This window comes from Anabrus simplex, chromosome 6 (genome assembly GCF_040414725.1).
Source record: "Anabrus simplex isolate iqAnaSimp1 chromosome 6, ASM4041472v1, whole genome shotgun sequence".
Taxonomy (NCBI): Eukaryota; Metazoa; Arthropoda; class Insecta; order Orthoptera; family Tettigoniidae; genus Anabrus; species Anabrus simplex.
Window position 1 is genome coordinate 156,918,011 of NC_090270.1, and position 25,930 is coordinate 156,943,940.

General features: G+C 38.9%; 1 protein-coding gene across 1 annotated transcript in view; it reads left to right on the plus strand.

The window, feature by feature from the left end:
* The window catches only part of Vha13 (V-type proton ATPase subunit Vha13), a 150,562-nt gene that overhangs the window by 41,330 nt on the left and 83,302 nt on the right, over window positions 1-25,930 (plus strand). Inside the window, exon 2 of the mRNA XM_067150018.2 lies at window positions 6,971-7,071. Coding sequence (XP_067006119.2) covers window positions 6,971-7,071 — 101 coding nt within the window. The remainder of the gene's footprint in view (window positions 1-6,970; window positions 7,072-25,930) is intronic.

Genomic DNA, 25,930 nt, shown 5'->3' on the forward strand with positions numbered 1-25,930 from the left:
TAAACATTTTAATCCGATAAAAGTTAATAGCTTATTGACACAAACAAACTCAACTCCTCCCCTCACTTCCCCTAGACTATCCCCTCCACAGTCTACTGCAGCTACCAATGCGCCGCCTACCTTAACTTCCCCTTCCCCCTCCCCGCCAAAACGTAAAATCATCCACACTCACACATACAACACAAGAAGTGCAAACAGGATAACAAATAGTTCTCAAGAAGCTAGGAGTAACACCGAACAATCAAGCAGCAGAAAGGAAAGTGACAATTCTTCCAATAAGATGTTATACAGAAATACAATCAAAACCATAAACATATATTTTTTATCTTTCATTACAGATACGAGTCATTATGGAACGTTCGAGAACATTTTGAATCCAATATCACATCAAAAGTGTTTTATCAACAAGTTTGTTCACAAACAATTTTACCCCATTGATAATCAAATTTAATACCAATAAATTTTATAAATGTTACTTCAGCAACGAGAACAAGTTTATCCATAATGACAATTAACAACTGCAGAAGATATTCAATACCGTTATGAAGTTTTAAGCAACGGGAATCAACAAAACTACCCATATTTTGAAGTTTTTTTTATTTTTAATTTTTATTTTATTCTCATTTTAAACAATTTTAAAAGATGTTCACCAGATAAGTTTCGGCGATAAAATGTTTAGAATGAAGATTTTAGACAAAAAGTGTTAACTTAAGACATAATTTTATTATAATGTGACTTTTAAAATATTATAAGACTGTCAATTAGTTTTATAAGAGTAATTTTGAACCACAGAATTGTTTTATGATCTTAAACAATCTTAGATTAATGATGGTTTGGCTGATGATGCTCACGAAAAGGAGCGAAACATGTACCATGTAAACATCATAATAAATATGTAAGTTTGTAACATATTTTTATTGTATTGAAAAGGTGGCAATTGGCAAAACTATAGGAATTGTATCACAAGTAGATCTTCAATACGGACGAGGAAAATTATTACCTGCAATAAAAGGAGCTGTCGTACGAGAGGGCATCAGATACGCCTGCAATCATGGCATGTCATGCTTGTCCTACCCGGTCCCCCAACTTCAATCCGTGCAATTATTGGTTGTGGGGTTAGCTGAAGTTGCAAGTCTACCACGATCAACCTCACATGGGATGGTAAAAGACAACATCCGGCGGCATTTTCTCACCATACCTATGAATATGCTGTACAGTGCTGTTTACAACATTGTCCCTCAACTACAGGTATTGTTGATGATGAATTACAGCAGACATGTTGAGCATGTGTTATAAAGAACAGTCTTGCTAACCTCGATTATTATGCTAATTATTGCTTGTGTATCGTATGAAGTGCCATCTGTTGGTGATTTTGTGTACTTAGTTTTGGTGTCAATAAAACCCTATGTCATGCCAATCATGTGTGTCAATTACTACCTCTCTACCTACAATATGAAGTATTGCCTCGTCAAATGTTAATGGACTTTTGGGTCACCTTATATGTGCATAAAAAGATATTATGCTTAAACTTGAAATAATTTTTGGTATGTTGTGTGTAATTGCTTTTTACTTCTACGTTGCTCACAGAAGAAAGAGGCCTACTTTTGGGTTTAAGAGCGCACTCGTTCTACCACACTCTTAGCCATGTGTCAGTGAGATCAAAAACCATTCTTTCAATTATTTTACTTCATGTGAACACTAAGTAGAGACGTTACAACTTGCCTTTTTCATGCATGATCACTCTCATCTGATCATTCAGTCCTCCATGTTTTCCTCTGATCCGTCGAAAGAATTGGATACCAGTATGCTAGGTTTTTTTAACTGTTGCTCATTACTCGTTCAGGGATCATAGCCCATGCTTGGAGAATTCACTCCCAGGTCTGTTCGATTGATGATTTTTTAATTCTTCCTGCTGGTGTAAAATTATGCGCGTTCGTTGACATCTATTCTGTGTACAATTTACATGGGTAATCTTTGAAGGGGTTGTTCACTGAAACATCGAGAGGCTGAAGAACAGAAGTCGGACATCCAGGTATGATTATGAGGTCTAATTTCAACTCTAACTTTTTTTCCCTTATGGTATTCACAAGACTGCCTCTAAAACTATCCAAAACAAGCATAGACTTCAGCTGTTATAAGGCTCCAGGACGTCTTCTCCATACAGTATTCAGCCAGTCTTCCATCAATTTGCCGACCATCCAACCCTTCTCCTGCACTTGGATGTAGATTCCTGGTGGAAGGTTTCCTTTGGGAAGAGTCTTCCGCTTAAAAATTATATAAAGGACAACTTCCTGCATCTGCTGTGATAACTAATATTTCTGTGCATTTAACTTTCTCTGCTCCTGTACTTCTCACCAACACACTATGAGCACCTATATTATTAATTGTTGTGTTTTTAAAAAACACTGGTGTTTGATCGACATTTCCAATCTGAGAAAGAACATAGTTGTTGTTCTACCGTAGCCTGATAAATTTTTGAAGTACACTTCCAGAAGTTGTTGACAAAGTGATGTTCTTCTTCTTAAGCTTAGTCCACTCCTTCGCATGAATCATACTGCCCATCCTTTGCTGGCTTTAAAATTTTGAGCACTGACACCGTTGGTGATTTGCGCAACCTTAGTTTCAAGTTTAACTTAAACTTCATACTTTATCTTGCTAATGTAATCTTTGCAGTCATTTTTTGCTTGGCAGTCAGCTCTACAGGTAGGAACTTGGGACAGTATTTGCCCCGCAAGTCCAGCAGCAACTCGAGTTGGCTGGTCAGTTGATCGGCCTAGTTGAGCTAAACAGAGGGTGAGGAAATTCTGCAGGGGGAAAATAAAATTCATTTTTCACTCCCGGAAAAACAGAGCAGGGAAAATATGCAATGAAGGTAAATATTCAAGTAAATATAGTATGTAACAACCTTTAGTTTGTTGAAGGTTGCAAATGCCTATTTTTCATTTACTTGCTCACCATTTGAGGAAGTACTTTTTCACCATTTGTGTGCTCTGTGAATTTTAAATTCTGCAGGCACTATTATTCATTCAGGTATGTGCAATCAATTATTTTTTCTCCCATTTGCAGCCTATCATTAAGGCCTCTCATCAGGCTTGAGTATTTTGAAGAACACCTATAAGTTTTCAGTTTCATTCTTGTTCCTGTGATTGAGTCTGTGTTGTTGTTTTTTTTTCTTGAGTTTGTTGCTCAGCACAAGTTTCCTTGTAACTAACACCTCTCATATTCTTACAGGCAGTCTTGAGATGTTCTGTTAATTCAAAATCTTTTCCATTCCTTATGTCATCCACTTTATAATCTTGTGAAGTTTATTCGTTTCTCGATATGGAGGAGGTACAAACTCCTAGCCTGTAGGACCAGGGACTCTTCTGTCGGGGTTACCTTACCTTAGTCAAAATGTTCCGATTTTAAGGCACTGGAGACTTAGCTAAATCCATTGCTTTAGAGGAGTAGGATTTGGTGGCTAAGCAGGCATGCCTACAAACGAAAGCATTTCCTGACATTTGTTAGTGGCACCTACTTGACATCATTGCCATCACAGAGACTTTGGAATCAGCCATTTGCCCTCCTTTCACACCTGGGCTTGGTAATGGCAATGGGGAAGTTTAGAACCAATGTTCAAATCTTGTTTTGAAGTAAAACCACAAGGTGATACATTAGCACTGTTTGAATTTATATGAAGAGTACTTTTGTGCAATGGCTGTTAATTTGCTTGAAAGCATTGATTATAGATTGCCTGGAACTTTTCATCCTCTCATTTCATACTGAGTTATTCATGGTAATTGTCATATAGAATTACTCTTGACAAGATAGTGCAACTTAATGCATGTCCCTCTGAGGTATTTTCATTATGTGGAGAAAATGAGTTGGCACGAATATATGGATTGTCAGTATGATGAATGCTAGATTCTAGGGCTGTATACAGGGTGCATAAGATATAATTGCACATTAGAGGAAAACTTGGTGCACAGATACAATGATTGTTGAAGTACAGGTTTACACAATTACATTTAACCATAATGATGGCATGAGGGTGTTGCCAGAAGTGCATGAATCACGTCCTTATGGATATTTGACATAACTCGGGTAATGGTGTTTTTAAGGGAACCGGTCATATTGAGGAAATGTTAAGTCTTGTGTAAAGCAACGCCCCACACATAATAATCCAGGGAATTTAATGTAGTACTGGCGAGTTAGGTCAAGCTGCTACCTTACTATTAGTTACAAAATTATTGGTAATGAACGTAGATGTGAACGTACAGTTTAGTTGCCATACAATCTTGTGACGCTTCAGCTTTGTGCGGTGGTCGAGTCTTGCTGAAGCATGCATTCTTCCATTATGTACTGCCAAGATGAATGACTCAGACAGTAAAGCACTGGCTCTGTGAGCTCAATTGGCAGGTTTGCTCCTGGCTCATTGTGGTGCTTTCTACTGCATGTGGCGAGCATCACATCGTTAACTTGCTCTAAATACCTGGACTGTGAGTGGGTAGTTGTCATAACATCAGTGATGTAACGCTCTCTTCCCTCTTACTTTCTCCTCACTGTGCTGTTCTGTGCCCAGAATGGTGATAGCCAATTGTTGTACATGGCTGCCAATATAGCAAATGCATCATGCACTAATCACAGTGTGGGGCGTATATTACAAAGTGTCCTGACAATTTCAGCAGGTTGTCCCCATAATGAACCTTAATGGTTACTGTTAGTATCGGGTTAGATTCTGGTTTATTGGAAAGTACTGTTAGTGACTAGGTTAGGTTAGGTTTTGGTTAGGTCGTGCTGCTACCTTACTATTAGTTACAAAATTGCTGATAGTAACGGGTTATTTTCTGATTTACAAGAAAGCAATTAAATGAGAGTTAAGTCATGCAGCGACCTAAATACCAACAAAATTACTGATGGTGATTAGTTAGGTCCACTTTGCCTGAAAGCACTCTGTGGCGAGTATCTTGAATTATACCACTCATGTCCACTGTCGCAGTATTGATCAGTCTGTCACATCTTTAGTACTAACAGGTTTCCTGCTACTAAGCTCACTGGAGGGCTTGGTTATGTGTAATATTGACATTATTTTATGAATTTATACACATTGCTCAACAGGTATTGTAATTATATATTGAACTTGCCAAGTTTTAAAATATTCTGTTGCTCCTACTTTAACAGTTAAGTGGCCTACTTACGTGTATTCACACACAAACATATTCTCATCCTGTATGTTACCAAATAAATTTGTTGGTTTTTGTGGTGAAATCTTGGCTGCAAGATTTGCAGTGTTCATTTGATAATCCTAGTTCTTTTAGGTAAATTCTGGTCAGTTCAGCCTATTGTAGTTAAAATTGACTGAGCAGAAGCATTATTTTAATCTTTTCATGTATAATATTTTACTAAATGTTTTCTTTTTCAGGTATTTTCTAATTTTATTAATCCTGCATTAGTATCGACAGACGACTTCAGTAATGCATTAAATCTCAAGTTTTCTTTGAGATAATGTTCCACGTCATCATTACAACAAAATTACTACAGGGACATTGTTTTATTTGTGTATGGGACTGTCGTTCGCCTGGTTGTCTGCAGTACAAGCTTGACTCCTACCAAGCATTTTGCCGTAGTGTGCTTCTCGGTGCTGCAGGTTCCCCTCCTTTGCAGTCTGCTAAGAACATTTATCAGCGCAAGATTTCAGTTTGGTAATTCTTGTGCAAAAACACTCAATGACTTGGTGCTGGGCAAGCGCTGGCTGCATTATGGCAAAGTGCTTGGTGGGAAACAAGCTCGTAGCGCAATGGGCGAGCAACAATCTCTTGCATTGATAAAATGATGTCCCTGTACTACACAACACTTGTGCCTTTCCTTTGCCTACCATTACTTATGATATATAGAAAGATAGGAACACATAATAGGGTAAACACATCGGTCTGCGTTGGAAGAATGAGCGATAGAAAAAGTTGTGAAGGAACGTGTAAACACAAAAGGACAAGTACAATCTCCACTTCTTCATATACTGCTATCTTTAATAGGTAGGCTCTTTCCTCATCAGTCCTAATATTCTTCTACATCCAATTCCATTTTTATCAGGAGGGTAGGCTTCCCCATTCATCTTAATAGATTTTTAATCTTGATGTCGGAGAGTGGGATAAGAAGGAAGTTCCCTCTTCCATTGCTAACATATTATTGTGTGTACCCTTCTGTGTGTTTTTAATCATGTTGCTATCTGGCTTGATTAGTCCTTTATTTGTTCCTTTCTATTACTAATTACTCTTTTTTTACATTAAGCAAAGAGGCATAAATTTAATGTTGATGCAAGGAATTTGTTTGTTTTGTAATATGAAATCACTTTAGTGATAAACTGGAAAATCTATAGGGTTCACCTATTTTGTGGAAGTGGTGGTATAAATAGAGCAAGGGAAGAAAATCTGAACCAATCATTCTATAGTCCTTGCCCTTATTTTCTCTCTTCCCCGTTCATATTCCTTGGCCAGTCAGTTTGCTAGAGTGTACAAAATGGCTATGATGCACTAATTGCATCAACTTTCTTACGATTTGGTATTCCTGGTATTGTTACATAGACTGCTGTTATACTTAGTCTGTTCCCTCTTCTGTACTGCGTTTTTTAAAGGTTAGGCCCTATAATTTGACAGTAGAAATGGCTTTTGATGACCACGTTGTGATTCCATTACTCTAATCCTGTGTTTCTTCGTATTAATGTTCAAAGAGGAAACTATGCATCCATTATTGCCCAGGTGGACCTCACTATTCTAATATATTACTTTATGTTAAGTATTTTCCTGCAAGTTTGTGTATTGTGTTGATGAAAGGAATGTAAGTGATATTATCAAAGTTTTAAATTTAATAGTGAAAGTTGTGTTCCTTATCTCTTAAGTGCCATTGTATATGAGTATTGTGGAAATCTTGTTGACAATTTGTAAATCAGTTCCAGTCTGTTATGAAATAATTTGAAATTATATTTATTATTTAGGGAAAGCTCGCCGCCTTAAGCAGGCCAAAGAGGAAGCTCAGGATGAAATTGAAAAGTACAGGCAAGAGAGGGAGAGGCAGTTCAAAGAATTTGAAGCCAAGGTAAGTTTATTGTTTATTTGTGTGAAATTGTTTTATTGTTCTAGATCAGTTTCATTGGAGAGTGGTTACTTGTCCTATCACACTATTGTAAAAGATTTTCATATCTTCCTGGTGTGTATCTGAAATATGTTCAAGCGAGTGGCTACTCAGTTTAAGTCACGTCATTCAGCTTGCAGTACAATTTACAAACTTCATCATATAGATCCGTATTGGTACAGTTTAAATAAGAAACAATGTTGGGTTCAATGGTCCACCCAATCAATACACCTCACTTTACAAGTGAAAACTATTTAATATAAAAACATATTAAACATATCCTGGAACATGTTTTGTCTCATTTGAGACTTCATCAGCCATAACATCTCGTAGTAGATTACAAAGCTCATTGTTGCTGTCTAGTAATTGAAAAACGGAAGGACCCTTGTCCTTTATGAACTGTTAAGAATAACTAAAGACAAATATACACACTATTTACAATAAAAATAGTTCAACACTTCTTGCAAAAAAATCTTTCTTCAGTGTTAAAATTTGAATGATCTTTCTTGAAAATATTACATACAGTGTTGGTAGCTGGTAGTTTCGGTGTGCTGACTGAGGGAGATTGAAATTCTGGTCTCAGAATAGGAATAGGACCAAATTCACATCAGAATATTTAAAAGCATTAACTCATATGGAAATTTCTTTCAAAAAATAAGCTATATCTGGTAGAAGGAATCTGAAGCTTCTGAGATAACCTGTTGCATGGCAGAGACCAGCACTGCATGACCACCATGATGGCTTAATTCGTAAGAATATTCCTTTAAAAAAAAAAAAAAGACAAGGTCTGGAAAGGAGATATAAAAATCAATGGGTTTAAAACCCTCGGAAATTTAGGAACTGAGTTTGTCACGAATGCGTGATGTAAAAGCTTACCTTCAAATTTGGTGAAACTCCCTGTAGCTGATTTACAACTGAGCCTCGCTCAGACTTTCTTCTCGTCGCGCTACTGTGTGTTTTATAATTGTGTTCCCTCTCGTCTGGTGAAACTTGGCCAAGGGTGGCCCCTACCAGCTTTGTAATCTACTGCGAGATGTTATAGCTGATGGTCTCAAATGAGACGAAACATGTTCCAGGATATGTTTAATATGTTTTTATATTAAATAGTTTTCACTTATAAAGTGACATTTATTGATTGGGTGGACCATTGAACCTAACATTGTTTCTTATTTACTTAGCTTACATTCGGGAGATAGTTGGTTCAAACCCCACTTGACAGCCCTGAAGATTGTTTTCCATAGTTTCCCATTTTTGCTTCCTTCCTTATCTCATTAGTCTCAATAAGTTCAGTACAACATAAAGACCACGAACCTGCTACGCTGGCATAGCAGGGAGAGAGGTGATACTCCCCACGTGGTGCATCCCAGGTGGTGGATAGGGGGATCCTTGAGGGAAATAAAATACCTCTCACGGACCAAACACACAACCCCCTGTGGGTGGGGGATGCAGACAAAGAATACACCCACAGTATCCCCTGCCTGTCGTAAGAGGCGACTAAAAGGGGCGATCAAGGGATGATTGTCTTGGAACCATGAAACACTTGTGATTAGTACCACCATGTGGAGAACATCATTTGGTCGCTTTTACTTGCACGTAGTACCACTATATTAGGTACCAAATAGGTTTGTGATTAGTAGCACACAGGAGCACCATGCAGTCGGCTTTTGCAGTACCTGTGAATAGTACCACCATATGAGCAGGACCATGGGATGATACCTACCATTGTTCTGCCTTGCCTGTGATAAGGGACCCACTATATGAGGAACACCACGGTATAGTGGAAGGTCCCTGTGGTTAGTACTCTTATGTGATTAACACCATAGGTTTGTGTTGCCTGTAAATGGCGCCGCAAAGTGAGAAAAACATAGTTCTGTATTATATGTCGAATTTCATAACCTCTGAATAGTACAATAACTTGTGGAATACTGCAAGTCTCTGCTGCTTTTAATTAGTACCGCAACAGGACAAATACCATGGTTCTACTTTCCTACTGGGCGAGTTGGCCGTGCGCGTAGAGGTGCGCGGCTGTGAGCTTGCATCTGGGAGATAGTAGGTTCGAATCCCACTATCGGCAGCCCTGAAAATGGTTTTCCGTGGTTTCCCATTTTCACACCAGGCAAATGCTGGGGCTGTACCTTAATTAAGGCCACGGCCGCTTCCTTCCAACTCCTAGGCCTTTCCTATCCCATCGTCGCCATAAGACCTATCTGTGTCGGTGCGACGTAAAGCCCCTAGCAAAAAAAATCTACTTTCCTAGCGATCAGTACCGTTATGAGGGGCAGATAACTTGGATTTTGGACCCCCTTTAGACTGCAAGCATCATCATTTCAGTGTTATGCTATAGCAGCAGCCCCTTTGGTCAGTAATTCTATTCTTTTACGTCAGTTTCTGTGAATGTAAAGCATTGCGGGTCACATCCACTGATAGTTTTAAATTCATGTCCATCCCTTCATTCTTCGTTCTCACGCTTTGAATTCTGGTCAGTGGAGAATTTTAGACTTTTAATTTGTCATTTCATCTCATTTCGTACCATTAGGGGCCGATGATCTCGATGTTAGGCCCCTTTAAACAACAATCATCATCATCACAACATTAAAAAAAGAAAATTATTTAATATATATATATATATGTATCACTTATGTTCCTTTCCCCGTTCATTCTTTTATTGAAGTAATAGAAATAATATATATATATTTTAAATATTCGTGCCTATAAAAGCATATGATTGTGTTAAGTAGTTTCTTGAAAGATTTGCATATGTAACGTGAGGGAGCAATCCCACTGTCTGCCTGGGGAGACAGATTACAAAGAATGCTGCATTGTAGTCAAAACATTCGTAAACTGTTCGTAAGGTACATAAAACAGCAACACGGTTCAACCCAAAATAACAACTAAATAATCTCAGACCATGGAAGGTTCACATCCGAGATGTAAGACGAGAGGTTAATTTTTTGTAATTACACTCTACTGGATGATGCCTTTCATTTTGTAGACAGGCACGTGCATTCTTTCTTCATGTATCTGGCATCATTTCATCTGTAAATAATTTTGATATATGGCTCCAAAACAGCTCTTGTAGAGCTTTCCAACTTTTCGTTTTCTTAAGTACGTCACCTGCTGCTCTGTTGATTCTCGGTGTGCTTTTTTTGTTCTGTGTTCAATTGCCATTACTTATCCTAGGATGTTCTTCATTTAAGAGCCCTTTGAGTAGTTTACCAATCATCTTTTGACATAGTTTTTGCACCTTTTAGGGCCTAGTTTTAATGTCTGAATGTTGTATGAAATGCTTGAACACATCTATGCAGTTCTCTAACAGTAAGCTAAATGACATGTGCAGATTGAGCCCCAGGGAAAGCTATTCCACTCCCTTTTTAAATCCATTACTTTCAGTTAAGGTTAATTCAGTGTTCTGCTGCTTGTGATGATTCTTTTCATTCAAATGTTTTATGGCTATTTATTAAATTACTTGCCTAATGAAAATACTACTAAGTGCAAAAAGTTCCTGGAATAATTTTCTTCCACCGAAATGAATGCCATGTGGGATATTTTTGCATTAGTTACTGGCAGCACTTATGACATCACTTCTGTACAAATTTAATGTCCATTGTTGTCCCTGTGTGGGAGTGGCCTCTTCTTGTTTGCAGATTATTTCTTCGTCACATTTGAAAATGGTGGCTGACATGTCAATTTATGTAGTAGCTCATCAACAGTTTTATTTGGATTGACACTGCAAAGATTATTAAACAATATGTATTCATATTCTTGGAATGAATGAAGCTCCTATCCAGTGGTGAAAATAGGAATTGTGCCAGCTGCCAAAGCCCGTTGCTCTCCTGAGGCAATGATTAATGACTGAAAGATGAGATGATATTGGACTGTATTGCTGGAATGAATGATGACAGGGAAAACCAGAGTACCCGGAGAAATACCTGTCCCGCCTGCGCTTTGTCCAGCACAAACCTCGCATGGAGTGGCCGGGATTTGAACCATGGAACCCATTTGTGAGAGGCTGCTGCCTGAGCCATGGAGGCAATTTAAACAGTGCATATGATTTTTAAATTCAAGCCATTAAATCATTACTGTTAGAAAATCAAGCACTTGGAAAATTAAATATTTCTCTGTGAAAGTAGTTAACATTTTTACTGCAGAAAGGATTTTCTTTTAAATTTTGAAATTTATGGACTGTTGAGTTTTCATTGCATTTGAGGTCTTATTTTCTCCGTATTTCTGTATGGTTGTGAAGGCCAGAGACAATCATTGCGTTCGAGATGTGTTGGCGCGGTACGTTCTGTGCATAGTGGACTGAAAGAAGAATGAATATATCCATCATTGAGCAACTCAGCATCTCCACAGAGATTTCTTTCCTTGCCACTCAGAAGATCCTTCAGTTCTTCGGGCAGATCACAAGAAGAGATGGAGAAAATCTTGAGAAATGTATCATGTGAGGGAAGATGGAAAAGTATAAGACACAGGGGAGGGACCAGCGTGCAGATGGATAGGTCAAATTAGAAACGTCGCTGATTTACCTCTTCAGAGGACCTTAAGAAATGAAAACCATCCAAGATGGAGAAGCTTAGTTAATGGGGCCATGGTGCTTAGTAATGGGTAAAACCTCTTGTGATGATGATACTCATGTAAATAGACCATAAAAAATGGACTATACTGTAAACATCAAGAAATAACGACTTGTGTATAATTGAGTAAACAGATTTCATTAGTAGTAGGATAATTAGTGTGGTGAAATGCCCTGCACTACAGAAAACATTGCAAAAAGGAAAGTATTTTCTTTAGATTTTGTTTATAATTGTTCAAAACCATAGGATTATTTAGTAATAAAAGTAATTTCATATTAATGTAATGGTTATAGCGTCCGCCATGCTATCTTGCTATCGGCCGTAACGGCCCTACCCCCCTTACGCTCGTCCGTGCCAATCACGAGCAGCACTTAAGTGCTGGGCGGGCCCTTCTCTCTTCTGTCCGTGGTCGCGCCGCATGGGATGACGGAAATTACTCGACTATTAATCTGGAGTCTTCCATCTCGCGAGGTTCCTGGATTCGAGTATCTGGACTGTTCTAGGAGGGCTGGTGCAGGTATATAAGAGCAGTTACTTGCCTGCAGTCAGTTAGTTACTTAGTATGTGAGTGAGTGAGCGAGAGCGAATTGAGTTCGCTGGTGTGAGTTAGCGAAGAGCGCAGTCAGTGATAGCCTGGGCTAAGATGTCAGCCTGATGGAGTATCTTCCTCTTGGAGCCGAGGACTTGTTCCCATTTCTCTGATGTTGTGTGTGTGTGTGTGTGTGTGTGCGTGTGTGCGCGCGTGCGCGCGCGCGCGCGTGTGTGTGTGTGTGTGTGTGTGTGTGTGTGTGTGTGTGTGTGTGTGTGTGTGTCCTTTGAGGCTGGCTGCTGGAGGAGAACCTGGAGTGTTCTGGAGCAGCGCGAAGGGAACACTGGGTGCCGACGTGTGCAGACTGCGAACGGGGTTCGGCGGATTGAGTGAACAGCGGACACTATCCCGACCTGCGAGACTGACGTGTAGGCTGTGGACCGTGACAGCGCTAACGAGTGTGACTGAGTGGCTGAGAGAGTGTATTGTAAATAATCGATGACTCTGTGTGTGTGTCATTGTAGATAGGACATGAGAAACTAAGAGGGAGAGAGAGCGCAAACCGTGTAAGTGTGTAACCGTGTGCTTGTGTAAGTTGTAAGCTCGGTTATCATCTGTGTGTGTGTAAATCTGTAATTGTAGTGCTTAGTTAATAAATCGTAGAAATAGGTTGCTATCAAGTTCTCTACTCATTTACTTATTTACCCTGCCAACACGTTACATTATTTCATGACAGTAATTTCAAATGTTATTTTTTCCAATCAGGTCTAGCTTACTTTAGCTCTATTTCTACTTGTTACTAATTTACCAATTAGGAAAACACTAAGTTTACTTAGTTGCTCGCAAAATTATAGTACTATAACGAATGCAAACAGTAGAATACAGTTTAGTGACACCTGTCTGAATTCCAAACACAGATAATGTTGACTGATCAGATGGAGTATATATTCGTAACTATCGCAGCATTGGCTTTATAATGGATGATATTTAAAACTTCATCACCTAACCTTTTGGTTTGAGGCACTGGGCATGACTAATGGAGAGTTAAATAGTTGCTGACGGAATTCATTTCTTCATAATTTGCTTCTGTCTAGAGTTGGACCTTTGAAGCGTACACTTCTTGTATTAGTTCAGATAGTACTTCATTTGGGTATTTTTTTCCTACAAAATTTTCAACATATTTTGTAGCATCCTTTGAAGGCACCGTTTTTATGCCTATTACTTTATCTTAATGGCACGCTGGTCAGGTCCCAATTACAGTCTTCACATTCCTAAGCTACAAGAAGTGGTTGCTCAGGTGCTGCCTCCTTTCCTCTTGCTGGGAGATGTGGGTATGTAACATCCTCTGGGGCAATTGACCTTTTGTGTGCTCAACGTGGGGAACCTCCTCACTTCAATACCGCGCATGGGTCATTTTCACACGTGAACATCACCTTGTGTAGCTGTGCGCGAGTTAGCCTGTTATTGTCGCTAGTTGACCTTTGTGAGTGACGATTTCCGTATAATTCCCATGAATAAAAAGTGAACTGTCAAAGCATTAGCTACTACATTGGGCAAAATGGCTAGTGTTTTCAAAAGTTGCAGGGATCACTGATGGGGTTGTTGGCAACTAGGTTTGTTTCAATATTACTGAAATTTTGCCTACTGCAGAGGAGACAGTGCTGAAGAGGCTTTCCTCAGTGGATGGTGGACCAACGAAACTGCAGCAGCCATACATGATCATTCGTGGACTTTTAGGCATCCTACGATGGCTAATCATATTACCTTTAAAACACTACACTAGGGTGTCCCTTATTTTCTGACTTTGAATTACTCTAAAATATACCTATAAAAATTATAACCTGTGCCGATTTGAGCACAAAGTCGCATGAAGAATAAGTCCAGACTTGCCACCCAGTGCTGAGTCAGGGCTGAGCCTATCAGTATGTGCATTGTTATCTATTGTGTCACAGTGCTTTCGAGTCGCAAATTTAACATAATGTCACATCAGTTACACAGTGCTAGGGAACATGTGTTTTTAATAAGAGATATAAAACACCAAATAACTGGGCACAAATTACCATCAAATAATAGAAATGTGCTTGAAGTTTTATTTTGTAACATACAGGAGGTAAAATTAACAGGAGGTGTAAGTGTTAATCTTGTGGTTTGCGAGCCCAGTATGTTTTGGGAGAAAGAAAGAATTCCGACGCCTGTGGGTGGGGCACGCAGACGAAGAATACTCCTGCGGTATCCCCTGCCTGTCATAAGAGGTGACTGCAAGGGGCAACCAAGGGATGATGACGTTAGAACCATGAAACTACTTGTGCTTAGTACCATTACGTTAGGAATGCTTCTAAGATCACAACTAAAACTATACAGTATAAATGAAAATGCCTTAAGAAATGTATCTGTTCATTGTAACTTCAGTGCAGTGTAACTGTAATAGTTCCTTATCAAGATCTCTTCTTCTTAAAAGTTCTAAAATCATAGATTCCAGAATTTCAAAAGCAGCTTTAAAGAAATTAATTCACTGTATGTGGTATTTATCAGAATTGTCCTATCACTCTTTGATGGTGTAGACGTGCTAATCAAAATCAAAATGGTAGCAAATTTAGCCAGAGAGAATCTACACATTGAAAAGTGATACATTCCTCTTTGTGGAGAATTGGATGGAAAATTATATGGTAAGTTTAATTTTATTGTGATTACCATTCTTTAATTTTTAATTCATTAATATACTTACCCTAATTCAATCTTACCTTCATTTCAATGAAAACAATAGGCTATTTTGTGTCAACTAAAGACAGATCTGTTCTATTGCCTAATGATGGACACTAGTTTTATTCAGGAATGTTCTTCGACGTGGACGAATGACATAGCATATTTAGAAGCTCAAAGGATAGTTATGGAGTTGAAAGCTGTGAATACCTGTACTGAAAGGAGTGTTAATTTAATGCAAGATTTTCATGGACTACCAACTGTAGATGAGAAAAAGCAATTTGCGTTATGTTGTGTTAAAAAAACATCGTGAGCTGTACCCACATTGTAAAAATAAATACTTTAAAAAAGTATCACAAGAATACTAAAAACCATAATACAGTCTTAAGAGTGAATATGTATTAAATTGTAATATAAAATTAGATATTAAACATGCATCAGTAGCTTTTCCACTGACCTAAATCCACAAAACCTATCATTTCTAACATTCAGAATTCCCGCTAGAGTCGGCCCAGGTTAATATCGGCCTGTTGAGATGAAATTTTATTTTTTAGTAAATCTGACCCAATGCTAAATATTTATTGGGGTGAGCCCCAAAAAGTTAGCATAAATGTATGTTTTACCGGGCGAGTTGGCCGTGTGGTTGGAAGCGTGCAGCCGTGAGCTCGCATCCGGGAGATTGTGGGTTCAAACCCCTGAAGATGGTTTTCTGTGATTTCCCATTTCCACACCAGGCAAATGCTGGGGCTGTACAATAATTACGGCTACGGCAGCTTTCTTCCCATTCCTAGGCCTTTGCTGTTCCAACATCGCCATAAGATCTATGTGTCAGTGCGACGTAAAGCAATTAGCAAAAAAAATTTATGTTTTTGCAAAATAAGGGGGACCCTAGCCTGCACGCTAAGGCCTGTTTTTTATTTGAGAGAGTAAGAAAGCTGCCTAAGAATAGTGTCTTCGATGATGGTACATCGTCCTTGCATGTTTGGGAAAAACTCTGCTGTATTGTTGCAGTCCCGCACACACTGTTGGTATTTGGAGTCTCCATTAATGGAGACATAGTTACAATTCCTTCCACCGTTGCTGATCACTTTGTGTCACATTTTGCAGACACATCCAACTCTGAGAAATATAACCTTACTTTTCTGCTGATAACATGAAAGGCATAGGATTACCATCTCTTTTTCACCTCTAGTGCTTTGTTATTTCTACAATGTGCCTTTCACAGAGCGCACTCGGACAGTGCAGGGACACAGCTTTTGGCCAGGAAAAATCCATAATTAAATGCTTAAACATTTAACCTGATAAGTGCTATGCCCACCTATAGACGGGCTGACGCGGCCGGTCCACCACTGCTACACCAGTCTATAGACGGTGCGCGAGAATTCTAATTTTTTTTAGTTTCCCGCTTCACTTTTGTGTGTGAATTTGATCTCTGACATGTTCTGCCATCTGTTGGATATTATGTAGAACTAATTGATCAGAGATTATAGCTTCGCGAAGTAACTTACAAAGCTTTTTGTAGACATCTGTGGAGTTCATCTGTGATGTAAACAAACATGGCGGAACAACAATCTATTTGATCTTGCAGCGATGTTATTTCGGATCACAGAATCTTTCAGTTATTATCCATAGTGGAAAGTGATGATGGAGATGATCATTTTAATGAATTGTTAAGCGATTTTGAAAGTGAGAGTGATAGAGTGCCGAAAATATTGTATGTGAGAAAAACAGAGCCTCCTTCAAAACGAAAGAAGAAAAACACGGTGAATACAAAAGCTATTTTATCACTATTTTTGTGGTGGATGGATTACTTTTCTTCACCAGAGATTCAAGTAACTGTGACAGGCTCTGAGGGCTAAGTAGTTTTTGATGACAACCTGAAAATAATTTACTTTTTGAAACTTTTGTGTCAGTGGAGTTGGTGCAGATAGTTGAACAAATCGGCATCACAAAAAACCAGTAGAAAACATTTAACTATCACCACATTCCAGGTTTGGAAAATATTTTAAAATATCAACGTGTATACTTCTAATAACTTACATGTATTAGTTGCCTACAGATTGTTGGAAATAATGTTATTTTGGGCTCTTTCCTGTCTATAAAGGAAAGGCATGAGCACATAAGTGTAATTTTTCTCTCAAAATAATATTGAACATAAGTGTAGGTTTTTCCATTTGCATTCAGATTTATAAACAACCAACAATTATAAACATTTTAAGGTAATCACCGAACTGATAAGTTAAAAATTGGGGCTTCTACAATTTTTTTTACATACGAATGAAAAAACTCAGCACTGAAGTACCAAACAGTCAATTGATAACTCAGCACTTGAAAAGTTAAGTGACCGATATCTCAGGGATATCCTCGCCCTCTTCAATAGACTGTGGAGAATGGGCGAGTTTCAGTCTCATTGGTATGAGGGAGTTATGATACCAATTTCCATGCCTGGTAATGATCCAAGCTATAGGCCAATATCCCTAACAAATGGCAAGCTGCAAGTTCCTCAAAAGTATGGTAAACTGACGTGTGTGGGTCGTGGAGAAGAGAAGTCTCCTGACAACTACAGGTGTGGTTTTTGCTCATATCAGTCTGCCAGTGTTCACCTGCTCAGACTGGAGAGTGCATTCAGGATTTTCTTTAGGGGAGAGAGCACTTGATCACCATGATTTTCAGCTTCGAAAAGGCTGTATGGGATTATCTCTGCACAACACCAGTGGGGATTCCAGAGAAATTTGCTGACTTATTGTGAACTTCATGTCCCTCTGGCTACTTAGGGTCTGAGTAGGGAGAGCATATTCTCAGTCGTTCAATGAAATGGAGTAATTCAGGGACCTGTGTTATACTATTTGCAATTGCTATCAATGGCATAGTTTCTGCTGCTGGGCCTGCAGTTGTTCCATTGCCATTTAGCTACATTTCAGCTCAGGAAGAATGGCATTTGCTGCAGCAGCTCCAGCAAGCTTTAAATCAAGTTGATAGATGAGCCCTATAACATAGTCGTTTTTCAGCAGCAAAATTCTCAGTTATACTGCTCTGTAAACGTTGGCGTATGCATCGTGACCCCAAGTTCTGCTTGCAAAACATTATCCTATCAATTGTAGACATCTGCAGGTCCTGAGACCCCATTTTTATAAGAAGCTGATGTGGCAGCTCCACATCCATCAGGTGAAGTTTGCCTGCACGAAGAGACTTAATATGCATAAGATCTCAGCAGGTTTTCATGAGGGGCTGATTGCATGGTGCTGCTACATTTTTATATGGCCACGATTCTTGCCCTTATGAAATAGGGTAGTGCAGCGTATGGTTCAGCAACATCATGTACACAAAACATTTTGAACAGTTTACACCAAACCGTAGTGAAGTTAGGGTGGCAGCCAGAGCTCTGGACTATCCCGATTCCCAACCTACTCCCTGAATTAGGAGTTTCAGCTTTATGCCAAAGTGGCAGTAGATACTTCTTCTGCATCACTGAATTCATAAAATGTTGCAGTATCCAGACTATTAATGCCTCTTTGATAGTCAGTACCACCAAAGGTATAAAAACCTGCAGACCCATATGACTGGTTGGAATTTACATTGATAGCTTTTGTTGTAAATTGTATGTGACTATAGGCAGTTGTCTAGTGTGGACTGGTAGTGAGGTACCTCCGTGACTGGTTCTGCAACTGGATTTACGACTAGATGTACTCCACAAGAATAAGGTATTTTTACTGGTTCACCTATTCAATACTATGCACTGTTATGCGGTTAGATTTATACGAGGGCCATCTGGAAAGTAGTACCTGTTAGCGCCGCATGAAGCGCTGAAGACTCGGGTAGCCGCTGGGCAAGGTCAGACCACGTCAGTGGCTTGTCTGCCTGCTCTGTGCGAGGCTGCGTGACGCTAGCATTGCCTGTGTTGTGTCTGTGATCGTTTAAAATGTTTAAACAAATTGAGAACCCCGCCAGTTGTGAAGTGAGGGCCATGGTTAAATTTCTTAATGCACGAAACGTTCGACCTTGTGATATTCATCGCCAATTAATGGAGGTGTATGGAGACAGTGTGATGGAAGAGTCGTCTGTTCGGCGCTGGTGTCGCAACTTCAACCTGGGGAGGGGGAATACACACGATGAGGAGCATTCAGGGAGACCATCTGTCATTACAGACCAAATGCTGAGCGCAGTAGACGAATGCATGACGAACGATCGGCGCGTCACAATTGATGAACTTGGTAAACATTTTTCTAATGTGTCTCGAACAATTGTTCATGAAATTGTCAAAGACTATCTGCATTATTAAAAAATCTGTACAAGGTGGGTCCCTCGCATGCTTAGAGGAGCACAAAACCAAGCGTATGGCTGCAGCACTGACGTTTCTGGGATGTTATTCCTATGAAGGACTCTTTCCTGAGTCGCATCATTACTGGGGATGGAACATGGGTTTGTTATGCATCGCCTGAGAGTAAATGACAGTCAATAGAGTGGCATCATGCTCATTCACCAACCAAACCAAAAAAATTCAAGACAGTTCTGTCCACCAGGAAACTCGTGGCAACCGTTTTCTGGGATCGCCGAGGTGTACTGCTCATTGATTTTATGGCCCGTGGAGACACAATTAATGCTAATTCGTATTGTGAAACATTAAAGAAATTACGGCGGGCAATACAAAATCGACGGCGAGGTCTATTGTCTACAGGCGTCATTCTCCTTCATGACAATGCTAGGCCTCATGCAGCTGCGATAACACAGCTTTTGCAGCAATTCAAGTGGGAAACCTTCGACTATCCCCCGTATAGCCCGGACTTGGCCCCTTCGGATTTTCATCTCTTTACGAAGCTTAAAGACTTTCTGGCAGGAAAAAGATTTGGCAGTGATGAAGAACTTAAACGAGCCGTGACTACGTATCTCAATACGCTGGCGGCGGAGGACTATGATGCTGGAATACAAAAACTCGTCCCATGTTATGACAAATGCCAAAATTTGCTTGGAGATTATGTGGAGAAGTAGTGTAAAGTATGCTCTTTCCAATAAAAATGTGCATATTTGTTAATATTTACTCCTGTGTGTTTATTACGCAAACGGGTACCACTTTCCGGATGGCCTTTGTAAACAGCTATAGAGCTTTACGGTACATGTTTCGCCCTTTCTAGAGGGCATCTTCTGACTTTAGTCAATCTTACAATGTTAAACTTGTATATTAAATAAAAATGTGAAACAAGAAACTGGATAATTAACAGTGTAAAGCTATAACTAGTACAGTCATTAAAATATGGACAACACTAAATTAAAACTGTGATAACATAATAGATTAACAACTATCTCAACGTCAGTCTAAAACCATGCATCTGAAACTAAAACTAGATCTTCATCTTTTTAGTACGTGTAGAACTTTTATATTCTGGAATATGTAATTCCACGATAGTCACAGAAGATCTTGCCCAAAATTAAAGTTTGTGTGTTCAAACTGAAAAAATGGTTCCATTTGTACAAGAATATAAATTTTGAGTGAGTTGTGAAATACGTAGTTGGTACGTCGTAAATAATATAATGGGTGAGTATGCAAAGTTTGTCATTAGACTGTTGTAAAATAAGATAAACCTCTGGAAAACCTAAAAAATCACCAATTTGGCTTAACTAGAACTGGTACTTACATATAAATCTAGATTTTATACACGTCCTCCCGTTACAGCGGTGTTAGCTCGTCAGTTGGTCCTACTTCTAGTGTTATATCTATGTGGCAGAGGCGGGGGGAAGAGGAGGTGGGTGGAGCCTTATGCGTCGGAGCTGTTAAAGGAAGGCAGCTATTCTGATTGGCAGGAGCGGGTCTGATATTTGGAGAGCTGGAGGGAGTCTTTAAACCTATAGAATTGAATATACGAGGGGACTTATCTTTACTTGATCTAACCATATCCAATAACTTGGGTGTCAGCTCGTGTAATGAGTATGGCCCAGATTTTTAGGTTTTGCCTCCAGGATCAGTACAGACAGCAATAATTTTCTGTTTTTTGTAGTTCTGTAAAATTTATTTATGTTCTTATTTCACAGTTTACATTCTCATATTGCCGGGCGAGTTGGCTGTGAGCGTAGAGGTGCGCGGCTGTGAGCTTGCATCCGGGAGATGATAGGTTCGAATCCCACTATCGGCAGCCCTGAAAATGGTTTTCCGTGGTTTCCCGTTTTCACACCAGGCAAATGCTGGGGCTGTACCTTAATTAAGGCCACGGCCGCTTCCTTCCAACTCCTAGGCCTTGCCTCTCCCATCGTCGCCATAAGACCTATCTGTGTCGGTGCGACGTAAAGCCCCTAGCAAAAAAAAAAAAATTCTCATATTCATAGTCATAAAAACACAGAGTGAATACTCTTACTGTTTCCTTTGTAAGTTATTTTTTGGCATTGCAGTAAATAACAACGAACATAGCCTACCCAAATTGTTTGGCGTAAATGATTTCCTGTTGTCACGTTACACATATGACGAAAAAGTTCTTTCAACGGAACATGACGTCATTGGAGCGTAGTACATAGATACTAATGCAGCAGGTTGTAGGGGTAATTTTCCTGAATACTTTTCTCCGTGTAACACTGAATTGACTTTCATATCTTCAAAACCAGGATTGCGTCGAATCTTCTGCAGCTTCGAATAACATGCCACTCCCAATGGTCCAGGTATTTCTCTTCTGGAAATATTGCGAATGATATCCAGGGAATCTGAGTGGCAAGGTTGCACTTCACAACTGGAGAATAGCTTCTGGTATAAAACAAAAATGTGTCTTTATATATGCTAGGGAAGTGACGAGGGTCGGGCACTCGAGCGATTTCTTGGCCTTAGCGATGCAGGAAGCTTCTGTTTCATCCAAGTCATTGATGACATTTTTAATTCCTTCTAGGTGCTTAACATAGTAAATAGCAGCAGACAGCCAAGTTCCCCAGCGGGTAAGTATTGCCTCAGGTGGTAGAGGTGTTACTGGTACTTTCTCTTTGAACAACTGTATACGTGTTGGGGCTTTTGAGAAAACTTTTACTGAAGAAACCATGCTGTTCACGTCACAATAGTTGCTTCCGATGTCCTACGCAAGGCCAAGCACGTATCGTGTAGCATGCTCGGGTAGAACGACTGTAGAACCTGCCCTGCCTTCAACATGTAGGCAGCACTGTCTGTGTACTAACAAAAGGAACTTACTATCTTGATTTTCTGCTGCCCACAATATGTGTCAAGCATCCCTCACTGTGCAGGTTATTGTGCTGTTGTTAGTTTGTTCTATTTATTTACAAAGAATTAGATGAGGGTTACCTGGTTTGTTTTGATCCAGCTTATCTACTATCACATTCACAATGAAGCGACGGCAACTGTCAGATTTTTCGACAGAACAACAAATAGTGATCACCTATATCTCCTCTTAATGTCTTCTGGTAAACAGGATGCAAATAATTCTTCCTTAAAGTGGATTCATTAGGTATTTTGCGGCCACTGAAGTCGCCCAAGAATGTTTTAGTGGTCAGGTTACTTAGCACTTTCCTTGGGACGTTTGCAGACGCCAATGCCGGACGTAGGCGAAAGTTAGTTATTTTCAGGCCTGCCAGCTGTGGAAGAAATAAACCTTTGCTTACTGTTGCTGCTGAACTTGTTTCTCCTCGCTACGCTAGCTATGTGAGCAGCTGCAGATTTATGCTGCTCAGGATGGGATTTCTGCTCACATTTAACCTGAAATGAAGAATCCAAATCCTAAGTACTCTTCAATAAGCAAGCTAGGGTAGTGCAATGTAGGTTTTAGGTCAGTTACGGGAAACTTACTTTTTTGGAGCATCCGTAGTGAAGTGTCCATCTGTAGCAATGAGTTTTCTCAATAAGTGCAATTTAGGCATGGTTTCACTATACAACAAACAGTTAGAAAATACTGCAGGAACCATTCACCACACACACTGCTGGCTGTACTCTCTGTGGACGACTGGAGGCGAAACTGTTCACGTTCCTCATGGCCTATCAGGTACATCAAGGAGCCACCAGATGACATGTGTAATGGGAAGCATGGGACGTGCTGTATTTAACGGTAGTAACCTGAACTATCTCTGTCCTACTTGTTGTAATCCCAGTGGAAATAATTTTACAAAGCATTTCAAAGGGGAAATAACATTTTTTATTTGAAGAAGGTAAAACAGCTATTTAGGTGATTTTAGGTGTCAACCCCTCGTTTAGGTTTTTCAGGTGCGATGAAATTCACATATTCTGCTCCAGGAAGTGTGAAATGAATTAATATATTGAAATTTGTGAATTAAATCGTGAGGGGAAAAAAATAGGTTAAAACCTAAAAATCCGGGCCCTAGTAATGAGCTTTTGATGTCCGCGACATTAAGATTCCGATCTTTGCTGTAAGCTTGATCCAAAAATATATATCAACTTTCTAGCTCATTTAAGAGTTTGCTTTTTCTCAAATTCCTAATTATTGTCAAGGCCTTCTCTAATAAGTAAGATTCTATTAGAATAAAATTTATAGTGCCACCTATTCAATACATTTTCACTGTTTATGGTGATTAAATTCGAAGTGATTTGTATACACTACATAGGTACATGTTTTGCCCTGTTTTTGGGCATCTTCAGCCTATTGTCAGTCTTAAGGTCAATAGGCTGAATAGGCTGAAGGTGCCCAAAAGCAGGGCAAACATGTACCTATGTAGTGTATACAAATCACTTAGAATTTAATCACCACAAACGGTGAATTGTATTGAATAGGTGGCTACAATAAATTTTATTCTAATAGAATATTACTTATTGTTATCTTCAATATGGAGCAAACATGAGATTAATTACTTGTAATAAGGCCTTCTCTATCGAAGTGAACTGGTGCCCTGTCTCCTTCATATGTATGCTCATTGCTGAGTATTAATTATGCTTCTCCACGTTGAAATATTCCATATATCTTGTAAAAAAGCTCCTTCCAGTGTGTCCAACATATGAATATGAGCATTGTGAGCATGTTAATCTGTACACTCCAGATCCTATATATCGATTATTGCCATAATTGACTTTATTATGATTGAAAAATAAGGTCTGGTTCGTATTAGTCATTCAAAAAGCTAAATTGGCATTATTTTTTATAAATATATTTGCGATCTGGTGGATAGCTGGGTTATTATAAGTGAAAGTAGCATAATTAGTTCTTTTAATGTTGTCTGGTACTAGATTTGTGAACATCCTATTCTTAATTTTATGAATTAGTCGATTGACCATTTCAACTTTAAATCAATTAAGTCTTGCAAGATCTCTTCTGTAGCTCAATTCAATTTTTATTTTTTTAGGGGACAAAGGAATCTTTAGAGCTGTATAGATTAAACTATGGAAGGACGCTTGTTTATGAGAACCCTGGTGTAATGAACTATTTATGGTTACTAATGATTGTGTACGTTTTCTATAGATTTGGAATTCAAAGGTGTTATTCGTGCGTGTAACTGTTATATCCAAAAAGGTTAGTGAACAATAATTAGCCTCGTCTGAGTGAATTTCAAGTTGGGGTCAATTTTATTTACATTTTGCAAGATTTCTTTACTAATATCTTCATAAATTCATCAATTTCTAATTTGCTGAGACCGCTATGTTTACAGATATTATTATAAATATTAACATTTTCATTACTTGGAATATTCGGGTACAAATTAACTAAATCAAATTAGCACATTACTTGATTCGGATGTAAAATAAACTTATTCAGAATGTCACAAAAATTGACGTTTTTTTAGGGGTTGTTTATTATTAAATACATAATGCTTTTTCAAAAAGTTGTGAATGTATTTGGAAACCTTATATGTCGGACTATTTCGGCAATTAGTGATTGGACGTATCGGAATATCTTTTTATGAACTTTAGGCAAGGTTCTTGCCACTGAGATGTCGGGGTTCATGCTGATAAGATTCTGTTGGTCCTACTCAACAAAAAGAATTGTTGATTTCTTAATTAAAGCCTTTAAATTATGTTGTACTCTCACCAATGGATCTTTACTCATCACTGTATAATCATCATTTAAAATCTTCTGTTTTTTGATGTGCGTGTTTTTATCTGATAAGACAATTGATTTTAAGGCTTTAATTAAGAAATCAACACTTCTTTTTTGTTGAGCAGGAGCAACAGAATCTTATCAGCTTTAGTAACTAAAATGTTGTTTTCTTCTAGTTTTGTATTAACGCCTGTTGTCTAGGATCATAGTGTTTATTTCTTTAGCTAACCTGGGTAATATCTTTATTTCTGATCTTATGTCATTCTGTACTTCATACGGGAGTTTAGATATGCCTCGTAGATATACACTAGAAGAAGGACCAACAGACAAACGCCGCTGTAATGGAAGGACATGTATAACCTCTAGATTTACATGTAAGTAACAGTTCTGGTTAAGCCAAATAGGGGATCTTTTAGCTCTTCCAGGGGGTTTAAAAATTATTTCCTTCGAGTTTCCATTCCAGAGAAATTGCGTTCCACTCAACTGTCAAGTATTCTCTACATAGGGCCTTACATCCAATGTGACTATACTGTCATCTACAGTTCGTCATAACTGGGGCTATGAGAACTATGCCTACAGAAGCCTTGCATACTTTACTAGACCTCCCATCACTATGCAATTTCATAAAAGGACAGGCTAGAATGAGTTCATATAGATTGGCACAATCAGAGTGCTGGAATGCACAAAGACCCAAACTAGGACATTGTAAAATTAAGAGTAATAGAGGAAGTTCTGCACATGCCTTCTGATCATATGATACCAAAGTACAACTTTGAAAAACCATTTGGAGACCCAGATAATTTAAAAAATTACTGGGATATCAAATGGAATACTGAAAAAGAAGATAGTGTGGTGGACTGATGGCTCAAAGACTGTGGATGGCACAGGAAGAGGGATCAACTGGGGAAGACCTGAGAGATCAATGCAGATGAGCCTGGGCAAACACACTTCAGTCTTTCAAGCTGAAGTGATAGCTATCACAACATGTCTTGAAGAAAATCTGAAAATGAACTATAGAAATAAGAATATCTTCATTTTTACGGACAGCCAAGTGGCCA